The 14,857-nt window shown below is 41.6% G+C and overlaps 1 protein-coding gene across 9 annotated transcripts in view; it reads right to left on the reverse strand.

Annotated features, from left to right (window-relative positions):
- wizb (WIZ zinc finger b) overlaps positions 1-14,857 on the reverse strand; it is a 34,472-nt gene that overhangs the window by 18,721 nt on the left and 894 nt on the right. For 6 of the 9 annotated variants that reach the window (XR_003596160.1, XR_003596159.1, XR_003596158.1 and 3 more), the window contains exons 2-8: positions 14,225-14,402; positions 13,959-14,145; positions 13,111-13,186; positions 9,432-9,580; positions 7,920-9,356; positions 6,297-6,734; positions 1,305-1,709 (exon numbers count right to left, since the gene is read on the reverse strand). Coding sequence is in view for 6 of the 9 variants with exons in the window: in XM_028022598.1 (XP_027878399.1) it covers positions 1,305-1,709; positions 6,297-6,734; positions 7,920-9,356; positions 9,432-9,580; positions 13,111-13,186; positions 13,959-14,145; positions 14,225-14,332 (2,800 nt within the window). In the remaining 3 variants the exon portion in view is untranslated. Of the gene's footprint in view, positions 1-1,304; positions 1,710-6,296; positions 6,735-7,919; positions 9,357-9,431; positions 9,581-13,110; positions 13,240-13,958; positions 14,146-14,224; positions 14,403-14,857 lie in introns of those variants that run through there. The other 3 variants (XM_028022594.1, XM_028022596.1, XM_028022599.1) reach the window with 3 other exon arrangements.

Genomic DNA, 14,857 nt, shown 5'->3' on the forward strand with positions numbered 1-14,857 from the left:
CACCAAATTGTGTTCAGGTTTTAACGATATAGCTGTTGAATTAAGTGTATGATGAGGAATTTGGAAGTATATTTTATTGACCTTGTGCATTGTGGAAAGCAACAGTTCCACAGTATGCTTCTCACCCCACCATGCTTGATAGTCAGTACAATTTTCTTAGGTTTGAAACGCTCATTCTAATTATTAGAACCAAAACTTCGTTTTGGCTTCAAGGCTCAATATTTCCTTTGGCTTAAAATAAAACATATTGTGTCTAGAAAGTATTTGGTATATCAAGGTGTGTATCTGAAAAATTCAATCAAGTTTATATGTATCCATTTTTAAGCATACACATTAACAAATACAGGGGACGTCATTGGAGCCGTGTAAAAATAAATACCTCACAGTCATTAAGTACACACAAACTACGCCAACAAATTCACAACTGACAAATGTGTCCCAATTTGTGTCGGAAAGCAGGACCAACTCTCCAACCCATCGCCAAAACAACTGACTGGGTTCTTGCTCAGAACCCAGTCAGTCCACAGCAATGCAGAAAAATGCTTCTCTACATGTGTTTCTATTACAAAACTGTCAATATCCAGCTGATGTCGGAAAAATACAATTTCACCATTGCGGTATTTCCATTATATAAGAAACGCAGTTAAAATCACACGTGAATAAGTTTGTTCACATAAGTGACTGAGAAACATGCCGCGCTATCATCCTCCAACTACTTTCTGTCGTGTTCTTCTTCATGGTTTGCGCCAGTGGCAACATCCAGATGTTGATTACGTGACTCCTGTGATGTGGAAAAAAGTATTTCCATTGCAGTTTTGGGAAATAAACCAATTTTCATAGGACCAAAAAAACCACCTCATCCTAACGCCAAAACATTTTACAGAAAAACAAAGAGTTTTTTGTTGTTGTTTTTTTTTATATGGACATGTTTCCGTTATTCAAATTTATCTTTGAAATGTCAAATTGCGCAATTATATGGTCAGTGCAAATGCAGCTACTGTGGACAGGGACACAATTCATGGGACACTTTAAATAACTAAACTGATGTCCTATCGGTTTAGGTGAGATAGTTGGTTGAAACTTGGATAATATGATTTGCTCTAAAAGGACAATGATTCCAAACATACACCACAGGACAAAACAGGCTTCTAGAAAGGTTTTCCCTAATGCCGGATCTCAACCTGATTGAAAACCCATGTCCAAGGAAACTAGCCAATCTAAATAAGATCCACCAATTTTGCAAGAAGAGATGCCTAACGCCCAGTCAGAATAATACCAGAGTGTATTTAACAATAAAAACTCACCTTCACAGTCCTTCACTCCTTCCCCCTTCTTCCTGCGTGGACGATATCCTGGAGACAGGGCAACAGAGTCGGAGGGATGGAGGGTCTTTTCACACGTCTCCCCTTCAAGCTTTACCTTAATAATTCCTCCATCTTTTGAGTCTCCCTCATCGCAATCCTCCTCCTCATCTTCCTCTGAGGAGCTCCCAAGACTGCGTGGGGGGTCCATAGGAATCACCAGATCTGGCCTGCTGGAGAACAACTCCCTCAGAATGTGGATAGGTGAGATGGTAACGTCCCAGTTAGTAATCCCAAAGTCACGGAGGTGAGCCCGGGCATGACTGGACAGGCCGGCCCGTGTGTCGAAGCCAGCGCTGCAGAACTCGCAGTGCATCAAGCTGAATGTGCCTGGGTCAAAGTTGGCAACTGAGGACAGAGGAGGAGGGAATGCAAGTGGAGGTTTAGGGACTCAGGCAACTTGTACCACTTGTTCTCTAAATCTTAGTCTATAGATGCTCAAAGACGTTAAAATACGTATGTACGATAGGGAACATTTCAGCTGTAGAATAAAAAACACCTCTACACCACCACAAAAGAAACAGAAAATTTCCTTCCCAAGTCAGTTTGTAGCTCCATCTCTTTAGTCCTGTCATGAATTTGTTATATTCAATAAGAAATAATATTGACCTGATTCAACTGGAAATACGTGAAAAGGGATTCAGCTTAACATCACCAACAGAGAACTCTGTATTGGTGGGGTGTATTCTTTTATTTAAGGAGTTTCAATACCACAGTATTGAGGGGTGTAACAGTACATGCGTTCACATCAAAATTGCTTTGTCGAACAACTTATACACAGGCAGAATGCGGAACCAAAGAGAGGAATCCTACGTTTCCCAATGCAACTGTAAAATCCAGGACCAAAACAATGCAGGGAGGACTCCCAGGTATCTCTAAAGTCTGTTATTTGGGAACGTTTTGGTTCCTCATTTAGCTACATTGACAGTGGAGACAGGAAGGCGGACCAAAGTCTTCCCAAGTCTTTTCAAAATCCCTAAGATACGTAGCTAGCTCTACGCTAAATATAATTACTCACCTGAAATGACATCAACCCAAATGTAAACATCACAGGTATGAAGAAAAATAGGCCAAAGTCCAAACCAAGCTGCCTGTTGTCCAATCGGCTCCAAATATCCTTATGCAGATGTATGCCGGTACTGTAAAGAGGAGTTCCTCAGACGAGAGGTTTTTGCAAACAAGATGCATGTATGATTCAAGCACAACTGGTACACTGGTTTGCCTATCTAGCAAAACAAGTCCAAAGTAAATTCAAGCACCTTTTACGGCCTTATCCAAAGGTCCATAAAACAAGAACACTCTCCTTGTTCATCCCAAGGCAGTCCCATGCCAGAAGGGATATTTAGCCCCTCCAGTGTAATCTGGGTCTTCCCTGGTTTCTCATCCCAATCAGGCATGCCCCAAAAACCTCCAGAGGGAGGCACCCTGGAGTCTTCCAGATCAGATGCCTCAACCACCTCAGCTGGATCTTATTAATTCTGTGGAGCAGCTGCTTTACTCAAAGCCACCTTCGCGTAACGCAGCTCTGCACCTATCTCTAAGGATGAGCCCACCCTATGGAGAAAGCTAATTCCAATTCCTTCTATCTAAGGTTTTGTTTTTTTAGTCTTGAGTCATATCTTGTGACCATAGATCAGGCAGAGAGCGCAGACGAGTCGGTAAATTGAGACATTTGAATTTTTTTTTGCCATGGCAATAGTCCCAGCAGACGAAGCCTCAATCCGTCTGTCTCCTGCTCCATCCTACCATGGCTAGAGAACAAGACACCAAGGTACTTGAACTGATCTGTTTGAGGCAAAGATTGACCCCCAACCTAGAAGGTGTTTCTGTTTGAGAACTATACCCCACTGACTTAGAGGAACAGACTGTTCTATAATCCATCCAACCCATCCCATGCTTTTACCCATGCTTTCTTCATTGACTAACAAAACTCAAGTGCAAGAACATCCTGCTAAAATTAAATAATCATTTAAAAAATTTAACACTCATTGTTCACTGTTGGAAAAAAATATGCATTGTTTTTCTCGAATAAAACATACTGAAAGTTTCTTGAAACATGACTTTACAATCAAGATATGAACTGAACCATCATTTTTATGTACTGTTACACCCCTAGTAAACATACTGTCTCAAGGGTTTAATTAGTTGCAAGACTTAATCATGAAAATTAACAGACATAAATGCTTAGGATACATCACAATTATACATAATGTATGTGTTTCACTTGCCTGTTTAAAAATACTTATGTGATTAACTTTTCAATGATGTTCTAAACTACTGAGATGCATCTGTAATCCATTTTAATCAGGTTGCAAGGATATTTTGCTCCAATCAGATGATTCTGGCGTTCCAGATTGCAAAAGGAATGCAGTCAGAGTGATGTGACTGCATTTGGGTACAAAGTTTCAGATTTGATTTAAAGCGGGTATATTCACATTTACAGCATCACTACTTGCATGCAAACAGTCAATTAGACGACAAGACAAATTGACAGTCGTTTTTGCAGCTCAGACTCAAATTCACATCAACACACAATGATAATTCCTGTAACCTTACCTGTCACTACCCTAGCAGACAATGTAGTGGCCAATCTAAAACGACGAGTTGGCCAAATGTGTTGCTCTTTTCAAGAGGTATGTCAGAAAAAAGAATGTCATGTAAATGTCACCCGAGATGCATCAGCTAAAAGAATGTGGACACATGTGGTCCTGATTAGTTCTCAGAGCTGCTATTGTGTTACCACAATTATATACTTTATGCAAGAGCCTTTAATCTGGTAATGACATTTATGACATAATTTAGTATTTAACTGCTTCGTTACAGTTGAGACAAAAAATCCTACAAACGGGCATTGTAATGCAGCTACCGTCTAATTTTTTTCCAGGTTCAAACGACCATACAGTAAACAAATTCTTTCAAAAACAAGAATTCAGTGCACACATTTATGTGGATTTTTTAAACTCACAAATTAAGCATGCATGCAAAATGATTAACTCCCTTACAGATTTCTTTTGTCTTTAATTTCTTTGACACTTAGCATTTCTGGTCATAAAAAAATTATCTTGGAGATACAGTGAACCCTCACTGTAACGCGCTTGACCTTTCACGACCTCGCTGCTTCGCGGAGTTTTTTGTGCAGTTTTTTTTCACAGTGCATTGTGTTCTGCGTCCTGATTGGCTAAACAGTCTCCGCGCTTCTTCTCTACCTATGTGCCAATAACGTTACGGTATTTAAATATACATAATACAGCTTGGCAAATTTTGGTAAATGTTTTTGCCCTGAAGAAAATAGAGCAACAACAATTACCGACAACTATGTTCTTCTCCCAAAAAACACACCTGCCACCGCAGGCTTCAGAAGAAAAAGCCACTAGAGAGCGGAGTCAGGCCGCAGAGTCACAGTCAGAGGAACAGAGAAATACAAGAGTCACAATTTGTCCTTCTGTGCTTCGTATTGATGATTAATATGATTATTTTACTGTAGTTAGATAGATAGATAGATAGATAGATAGATAGATAGATAGATAGATAGATAGATAGATAGATAGATAGATAGATAGATAGATAGCATTTATTGTCATTGAACAGAATTCAACGAAATTTCCATTGCAGCTCCCGTGCAAAAGGTCAAATATATACAGTATAAATAAGCAAACACACAATAATAATAATAACAATATATACAACTAAATTAACTAAAGGCACTCAACCACACCAAAGAAGTAGCAGCAGGTCCAATTATGGCAAAGTACAGATGATGTGACAGTGCAAAGTGCAGAACAATATGGCTGTGTGGGGGTGGGGGATGTGTATGTGTGACTGCGAGGTTATGATATGTGTGGGAGGGGGGGGCGGCAGGGAGTAATGGCTCTGACGGCTGTGGGGAAGAAACTGTTTCTCAGTCTATTTGTTGTAGTCCGTATATTCCTGAACCGCTTGCCTGATGGCAGTTGTTGATGGCAGTAGTTGTTTGTAAGAAAGCGTTCTATTTGTTAAAAAAAATGCTTAGGCCTGAAAACAGTTTTTGTTCTTTGGTTTCAATGTTGAGTATTTAATTATGCTGTATAATAATTGTAAAAAAATAAAGGTAACTACTTCACGGATTTTGCCTATCACGGGTTCTTTTCAGAACCTAACCCCCGCGAAAAACAAGGGTTCACTATAACACGATTTCATTTATTAGGAGCAAACAAAAATGTAATCTCTCCAGGATGACCTCCCATAACCGATGGGAACAATTAATTTTGCTCTTTAACGGAAAATCCTGGAGGAGAATGTCTGCCATCAGTCACCTCAAGCTCAAGTGCACTCGTGTTGTGCAGCAGGACAAGGATCCAAAGCTTGCGAGCAAGTGCTACTCTGAATGGGTAAAGTCTTTAAGCAAGCTGTTCAAACTGAAAAACCCCAAATGTGGCAGAATAAAAACAAATCTGCAAAAAGTAGGCTTAACTCCATCACAGTTACAGTGAAAAGCAAGATTCAGCTTTTGTTGCAAATGCTGGATGGCATTTGTTGTCTCTAAGGCTGAGGGGACAATGCCTTGTTTCCACTAAGCAGTACAGGTCGGATCTTTTCCACGGCCTTTTGGACTCTGGGCGGCAGGCTAAGCCCAAATGTCTAACAAATGACTTACACAGTACTGCGACGACAAACGTGACACACTACTATGTGTCATCCTTGTCGCAAGCTGTGATGTTTTTCTGTCCCCTAATCAATGAACTATGTTGTGTGACATCAGTAGTGCTGCCTTAACTGTACCACACCAATGACCTATGAACCTACAACTGAAGCAGGTCCAGGAATGGTGTGGCATGGATCAGTTGTAATGGCCATTTTTAGGGTCCAGACTTCTGGTTCTTATTCAGAACCACTTTGTGGGAAAACCCCTAAAAGACGATGGACACACACCAAAATGACATACAATGAACCACTGACCTTTCTTCTTCTTCTTCTGATACGAGAACTTCTTCTCAATGGCGTTGACTTCCTCGGGGGAGATGAAGTGTCGCACGTTGTAGCTGACGCCCACTCGCTTCAGATGGCCTCTCACGTGATTGGCGAGACCGATTCCGTTATGGAATCGGTCGGGGCAGTAGGGGCACTTCCTCTCCACACTCCTCAGCGCCTCCGAGTCCTCGTCAATCTCGTCCGCGGCTTTCTCGAAGACGCCCTCTGACAGGAAACACCGCATGTGCTCCTCGTCAGTGTCGTCGTCATCGTCGCTGTCAGTTTGCGCCTGGGTTACTGTGACCCTGCTGCTTCTCCTCAAAAAGAAAACCTTTCTGTCTTTCGGCACCTCCTGTTTGTCTTGGTCCTTTGCACTCTTCTTGGCAGGTGTTGATAAGGTTGCCTCGTGTTGCGGTGACGACTCCTCTGTAGAGAAGAAAAAACACGATGGAATGAGATTAACAGGCGTCAAATTCAACAATGTAAGAAATGACTTAGTATTGCTGATAGATGGGCTTTGACTAAGAGCTCCAGCAGACATTCTTTAAGAAGCTCTGACTGCATATTGGTTAGTGAAGGCAAAAGAAGTGGAAGAATAAAAAGTTAAAATGTCAACGTTAAAAGATTGTCACTCTACAAAATCAAACGGGTAACAAGGCGACTCAGATTTCTGTAGCTTTGCTTTGTCACCAGCAGCTAAGGAAAACGTCTGACCTTTAACAGCTAAATGCTACATTGTGTTGCCAACTGATTGATAGCAGTTTGTTGTTAGCAAGACAGTGGAGAGGAGGTGTTTGAGCTTTGGAGAATTTAAATGTAAAACTGAGAGCTTGTCCTGTTGGCAGAGTTGAGGAGTAATTGGCTTTAAGTTCAGCATTTTTGAAACACATAGAATTTGAAGTTTTTTCCTTATTTTCTCTTTTTGAGCTAGTGCTAAAACAAAGTACAGAGTTTGGCTTGGATTGCCATCAAATGGGCCAGAATTATTCATACCTCTTAGATATGAATAACTATGGGCCAAATAAGTATTTTTTTTACAACCAAGTGTTAAATGTCTGCATCGTTTCACAAACCCCATGTTTGTGAAACGATGCGGACATTTAATCAAGGCAGTCAACTTACTGTCTGCCTGTCAACTTTCAAAGTCAACTTTGAAAAGAAAATAATTTAACAATTTTTGTTTCCATTTAATTAAAAAAATGACAGTAAATATTATTTTGACTTTTCTAAATATTCAATGGAAAAATATTTATTGGCAGGTTACAGCACCTTCCTATAATTGCTGAGCTTTTTGGATGTTTCCACTGGAATGCCAAGGATTTATCTATGGCAATGAGCTATTTGAGGTTGGAAGGAAAACATCACCCTAATATCTAGTTTCATTCACAGATTCTTCAACAGATTACAGTCTGGACTCTGACTAGGCCACTTCAAAATGTTTATTTTACTTTCACTCAGAAGAAACATGTTGGTAAAACTGAAAGATTGCCCAAAGCCTAAAACTGCTGGGGGTATGAATATTTCTGGACTTCCCTGTATAATGTTGGCGAATGTAACTGCTGGAAAGTCTAGCATCCAGACTAAAGTGAGTGTTCTACCCTACAGCCTCACCAGTGTCGTGCAGCTTCCTTCCCACAGGTGAGCTTGCCTCTCGCAGGGATGGCTTAGGTTCATCGCAGAGATCACGTTTCTGCTCTTCCGCTTCACTCCCAGGCAGCGTGACATCATCTGCCTCACAATCAAACTTTGACCGATCAGCACAAAGCTTCCCTGCTGTCCTGAACCTCCTGTCGGCACCGCGGTCCGATGTTGTACTGTCCTCGGAGGCAGTGATGTCCCCCTGGTTTGTAACGGGAGCAGCGTTGGGCGGAGAGCCGCACTCAGAGAGGTAGCGGCAATCTGGGGCTAGGTTTAATATTTGTGCATTAGACGTTAAAGACTGGCTGGCCTCATTGTCCTCCTTAGTTGACATCTTCCCAGGTTCTCTCAGTACTTTCTGACTGGGGTGCGGGTGGAGGATCTGCTTCTTTCTCTTGTGAATCTTGGAGTGATTAGCCAGAGCCTGGGACGTTCTTGTGCTGAAGTTGCACTCGGTGCAGACAAAGCGACGGCGGTGAGCCGCTGCTGGGCTTCGGACTGAACTTGAACTCGGAGTCACAGAGTCCACGTCGATGACGGCAGGGTCTGAGTCCTGAACTGAAAATGAAGCCGTGGACACAAGAGGAGATTTCCCCATATCTCCGTCTGACATTTCGCCTGTATATTGCGCAACAGTTGGGTCAGTGGACCCATGCCTCACTGCTCTGCTCTCCAGTGCGTCAGATTCTTTTGCCTTTTCATTTTCGTTCAGTTTCTCAATCTCCTCCAGGATCTTGAGACGGGACTCCTGGTGCCTTCTTTGGTGGTCGGCCAGTGCCGGGCGGTTCGGCAGGTTCCATCCGCACTCGGCGCATCGCAAGCGGCTGCCTTTGCCTGAACGCCTGCCTCCGCCTGGGGAAATCTGGCAGTGCTCGGTCATGTGCTCCTGCAGGTGAACCTGCTTTTTGAAGTAAATGCTACACTCCACACAGGTGAAGATTTCGTTACCTGCCCCCTGCCCGCTTTCCTCCGCCTCTACTTCCTTCCCGTCATTGTCTCTGTACTTTGTCTCGCCATCGTCAAAGCTGACTTCCTCAAATTCGTAGACCTCTGCCGCTCGACTGAGCACCGCAGTATCGTCGGTTTTAGATGTTTGAGGGCTTAGTCCTTCCGACTTGTGGGTTTTGGGCGATCCAATCCCAGAGAAGGGTCTGAGCAGCGCCCTCTTTCTTCTGCACCGCTGAATGAAAGTGCAGTGAGCCCATGGAGCAGGAGGTGGACTCTCTGGGTCGGAGTCTCCAGGGAAGGTGTAAACATCTCTCTCAGGCTCCCTGGCTTCATTTCCCTTGGGCTTTGTCTCTCCCTCGTCGCTGTCAGCCTCCTCCTCCTTCGGGGAGGCTTGCTTTGGTTTTCTTTTGGACAGAAATGGCTCAGCAACCTCGGATACACTCCAGACTCTGTTATCTGCTGCTGGGAAGAAAGCACGGCAGTTCAGATTGATGAATAGAGAAGTATCAGATTCGCTTTCTACCTTATGGTACTCACATTCTGTTTGGCCAAGTCGACTTGTATTTGGCTCCTCTTTGTTTGTGCTCTCATTGTTGTCACTGCGCCCCTCTGCAGGGGTGGATGTGTCAGTCGTACTACTGAGGGAATGCAGTTTCTCAAATTCCTGGTCATCCTCACCATCAAGCCTATTGGAAAGGAAAAAATGACATGGCTTTTGAGAAGACGGAAACTGCGACTAGGCACTCTCTTTCATTTCTTTCTAAGGGCCACCGCTACCAGCAGGAATACTATAGTCATGAATTTAATCCTGCCCACCCTAACTTCACCGTTTGATGCAATGACACGGCGTATTAAAATTAGTGCTGTCAATCGCTAAAAAATTTTTTAAATCACACTCATTGTGATTAATGCCTTCTTTGTAGGCTTCAAGTATAAATATACGCTCAGTTGTGGTCGATCCCCATGTGTCAAACCCAAAGACACAGAGGCTTTTAGGTCAAACTAGCTAGTTTGATTAATCTGCATTATGTAACAGTCACACACTAAAATGTGTTAAGTGTGGATGTTGATAGCCCTAAATAAAATCCAACATCCAAATCAAATAAAGCACACTTTTGGAGGAAACAGATCAAATACAAAGTTGAGTAGAAGTCTAAAATTTATGAGGTCTCCTTCTCTGGAGTTTAAAGAAAATAATTTTACGGCTTAATTTTCGGTTGTAATACCCGCTGCTATTTAGGGGTTGAACAATTTGTAGGGATAAAGGAGAGGAATTTGAAGAAGGAACCCGGGCACATCCGAGTCCAACACCAGAGATAGAACACTGAAAGGTGCTTTACTTTGGGTCAGAGGATTTTGCTTATTTTCAGCGAGCTGACATGCATTTATACTCTCTATCCCCTCTGAATCTCTACTGACTTGAGGGATTTTGGTTTTCTGTTTCAACAGTGGTTCTGTCCCAGGGCCCAGGTTGTTTGAATGTCTCGTGGCCCTTTTCAGCTCTACTAGACTCTACACAGTTCAAGTGCTTTTACTTTAGAATTGAGTAACAGCTCCAGTGGGTGGAGGCGTCATAGGAGGGCGACCACAACACGATCTGCACGCAACACAAACACAATGCAACAATACAGGACATGGAAGAAATGTTGCACATTCTGCTCAGCCAGTGGCTTTTTTTTAAGTCTCATGCCAATGTAAAGAAATACCAGTGTCACAACCAAAAACATTTTTCCCAACAGCTTCTTGACCCGGTGATCAGTCCTGGTTCCAACTCGTTGAATACATTTTCTTGTGGCTCTGACTCTTTAGTGCCTGAGCCTCAGTCAGACCTAAGCTACTCTCAGGCAGCCGTAACTTCCTGAAGACGAGACGTCACAAGGACTGATCAGCCAATCAGAGAAGAAATTAGGGAAACATGTGGCAACGCCACACTACACAGCCAATTAGAAAATTTGAATCTATTATATTATTATGTTATACTCGACTACAAAATATCTCACTGCCTGAAGCAGTACGCATTTAATACAATTATTTTTTGAAGGTTAGGCAAGGTAATTAAAACATACATATCTGGAAGATTCTATGATGCAGTCTGCAAGGAAAATGGAGTAATTTTAACCAGATCAAGAGTCAAGTTGATATCCCAGAATATAGCAAAGTGTTTTTAAGGGCTTTGGTGAAAGTATTTAAATGTGTGTGAATAGTCAGATCTGACGTTTGTGTGAACTAAACTATGATTATTCATCACATGGTTTGCAATGGCATTTCAAATGAAGCTAATAAAGTCACACTCTGTGACTATGCTAATGAAAATTCTGACGTTTTTGATTGTCAATCAAACTCAGCATCTCTGACCTCAGATACAACCAGATGGTAGTGAAAGTAAAGTGAAATCTTTCGTCTTCAATGCTTTTGAAGATTCTCTGGTCACTACGTACAGAAGAAACGGACACGAGTAGCGTTAGCAGCGCAGAGACTAATGCTAACTAAGGCAACATTTCTCGGGGAAGTTGTAGTCTTCAGAACGGTTTGGTCCGGATTGTAGATTTGAGTGTCTGTTTAAACTTGGCAGCACTGCCAAAATAAAATGAGGTTTAAATAGTCAATAAAACAGATGAACTGAGACACAATTTCCTGCCAACCTCCATAAAAACAGCCTTGGGGGGGAAATAAAAAAGCTTGCATTTATATATAAAGATCCTCTTTACTTGTATGAAATCTTAATGAGATTCTGTTTCAGATTTTAATCAAAAACCCATTATATTAAAAAAAAGTGTAAACCACACTGAATGTATCAACATTTCTCTCAGAAAAATTTACATTTTCACGAGAAAACTGTGACTGTGCCCAAGTAATTAATTCATGCAAAGAAATCAACACTGATTCTGCTTCATTAATTCCAGTATTGGATGTTGAAATGACAATAAAACTGTCATTTTTATTGACATAAGTATTGAAAACAAAGACAACGAGTTGCAAAAAGGCGTAGACTAAAAATCATCATAGGACTAAAAATCATCCAAAATCCGTCAGTATTAAGAAAGCAATCCTGCCTTCTGTCAGTTCACATTAATACTAGCTGCTTTAGTCCCAATTCATGGCCTAGAGCAAATGTTTCTTATTACCAAGGTATTGCACAAGAAGGGTAAAAGCAAAGACTACACTCAAAACCTTTGCAACCTAAATGTTGCGACATACTGATGGCATTGGTTGCAAGCCTATTTCTAAACCTCTGAATGTTCCAGTGAGCACTGCTGAGGGCATAATTTGAAAGTGGAAAAAAAAAAAAAATTTCACCATAAACCACCCACGATTTGCTGTTCCTAATATCTCAATCCATGGGTCGATATTTATTTCCTTCTGAGGGAGGTCAGCAGTATTGTAAAAAAATTTTAAGGTGTCAAAAGGATAGTGAAATATATAAAATGTATATGATATCAATAAATATTGGTTATTGGCCATAACAGCAATATTAATATTGGATATTGATATTAGCACACATTTTCCAATCGGTGCAGGCCTAGTTAACACAACCAGTAATAATTTTAGAATAAAATTGTAAAATTGTATTTTAAGAGTTTAAGCATTTACTGTGTGCTGCAGAACATGCTAGCTATGTAGCTGGATCCCCTCTTAATGAAATTATTTCAGCACATATTCATAACTTTGCATATTTCTAACACATCTAAACAACAGAAAATATCAACAACTAATGAATTTGCGTGCGCACAATCATCTCAATGGGCTTTCATAGTCACATAAAAAGTAAAAACAACCCATAGCGGTATGGATGATTGTTTTGGTACAGTTACGCCTCTTAGCCTAAGATAAATCACCAGCAGAAAAGATCGTTTGGTCATTTACTGCGTATTTTCCAAATATGCTGCATTTCATATGAACTCAGAAGTTGCTTTGTTCATAAACGCTGTTTGTAGACTGTTTATTTTCATTTCTGGTGATTTATATCTCGTTTGTAATCTGTCACAGACTAGAAGTCGAGGCAACGGACAAGACATTCCAGTTCACACATTCCATGAATTTAGACTTTGGACTTTATAACACTTCAGACAATTTCAGTTGAAATAATCATTGTAGAAATCTGACGTAAAGAGAAAACCGTGACTTCCCCTTTGGTTAAAGATTGCCAGATCTTACGTAACATCAGTTACCTTGTTTAACCTCTGATAGCTACGTGAACTCCCAGCCCCCTCCTCACCTGAGTCCGGCTGAAGGAGATCCCGGGCTGTGGGTGGCCAGACCGTGAGGGTTGGAAAAGTTCTGGAGCTCCTCCTCTGACAACATCACAGCAGAGAGAGCACACAACCACAGAAACATCACTTCACGGCTTAAAAAGACAAAAAAAAAAAACCTGTTAAAACTACTGATTATACTCAGGTTGCAACTTGAAATGCAAAGACTTCTGACTAGAAATAACATCTATAACAGTAAAAAGACAAAAACAATAAGTAGAGATGCACCAATCAGGCTTTTTGAACTACTGACAACATGTCTCTGGAATTCCAAGCAAACATTTAGTATTTATTTGCAGAAAATGAGAAATGGTCAAAATAAAAGAGAAAGATCCAGTCCTTTCAGACCTCAAATAATGCAAAGGAAACAAGTTCATATTGATTTAGAAAGAACAATACTAATGTTTTAAAGAGTTCAGAAATCAATATTTGGTGGAACAACCAGCAGGTTTTCAATGGGGTTCAGTGCAGTGGGCTCTTCATTTTTTCCAGAACTGTATGTATATATATATATATATATATATATATATATATATATATATATATACAGTATATATATATGTGTGTGTAAAGCGTGACAAATTCCAAATTCTAAAAAAGTTCAGGGTGTAAGTACACATCCCTGCTGACTCCCAGTTACCAATAAATCAGTGGGAAAAATTTCCCAATTTCAGTTCCCTGCAGATTGATTGGTGCATCGCTAATGACAAACACACTGATGTTTTGAACTGTTTCTAGCTGTGTTGCAGACTGCTGCACTTTGGTGCTATTTTGTAGCTTCTGATACATCTTATAATTGTTGCGAATGTGTTACCATCTAGAGCTTCCTTCTCTGAGTCCGAGTCCCAACTTAGAGAGGAAGGAAAGGCTGAGGACTTGAATCTCCTCTGTGCGTCCCTCTGTGGGTCTGCGGCCGCCCGCTCTGGGTCGTCCTCTCCATCTAGCCCCCATGCGCAGTCGGCCGTCATCACGCCGTCGCTCAGATTTGGAGAACATGAGGACTAGTTCGCACACACACGGATCAGTGACGGCTGTCTGATGTTGGAAACGACATCAACAACGAAGAGGCGCAGGTCTTACCTCTAAGCTGCAGCTGAGGAAGTTAGCGGCGGTAGGATTTTGTGCTGAACCGTAGGATAGGGGCCCATTGCTGGTCCCTGGGGTTAGGGGCTGCCCATCTGGCTCCATGGTCCCCCAGAGGACAGTATGGAGTCCCACCGGCAAACAGCTTCCCTACATTGTGCAACTTCTTCTGAGTCTGGAAGCACAAAGTCAAACTTTACTTTTTGTTTGTTTGTCTTTCACTGTAAGAAACTTTCGTGCTGCAGGAATGTGCATGCATTGATAAACAGAGCTGCAAATAAGCATATGAACAATAAAATCTGCAGAATCTGCCTGGTCCTATTCCCCCAGCTCCAGTTTTTTCGTGCCGTCTGACCTATTTTTAACAATATGTCTGGTATTTAAGAATCAAATGGGGCGCCCAGATGGTTACATAAATAAGTGGCCTTTATATTCAGGCCCATGTCCTCCCCTTGCCTGCTGCCCCCTCTAGAAAAGCAGGGAAACGGATCGAGACGTCCCCTGGGTTTCGCCTCTGTCGCCTCCGAAGACGTGGCTCGTATCGATCCAGGCGGTCAGGTGATTGGGACGACAACACATCCGTGCAGACTTAAAAAGAAAAAAATAGAAAAAAAAAAGGAAAAAGAAAGA

Source organism: Xiphophorus couchianus, chromosome 7, assembly GCF_001444195.1.
Source record: "Xiphophorus couchianus chromosome 7, X_couchianus-1.0, whole genome shotgun sequence".
NCBI lineage: Eukaryota > Metazoa > Chordata > Actinopteri > Cyprinodontiformes > Poeciliidae > Xiphophorus > Xiphophorus couchianus.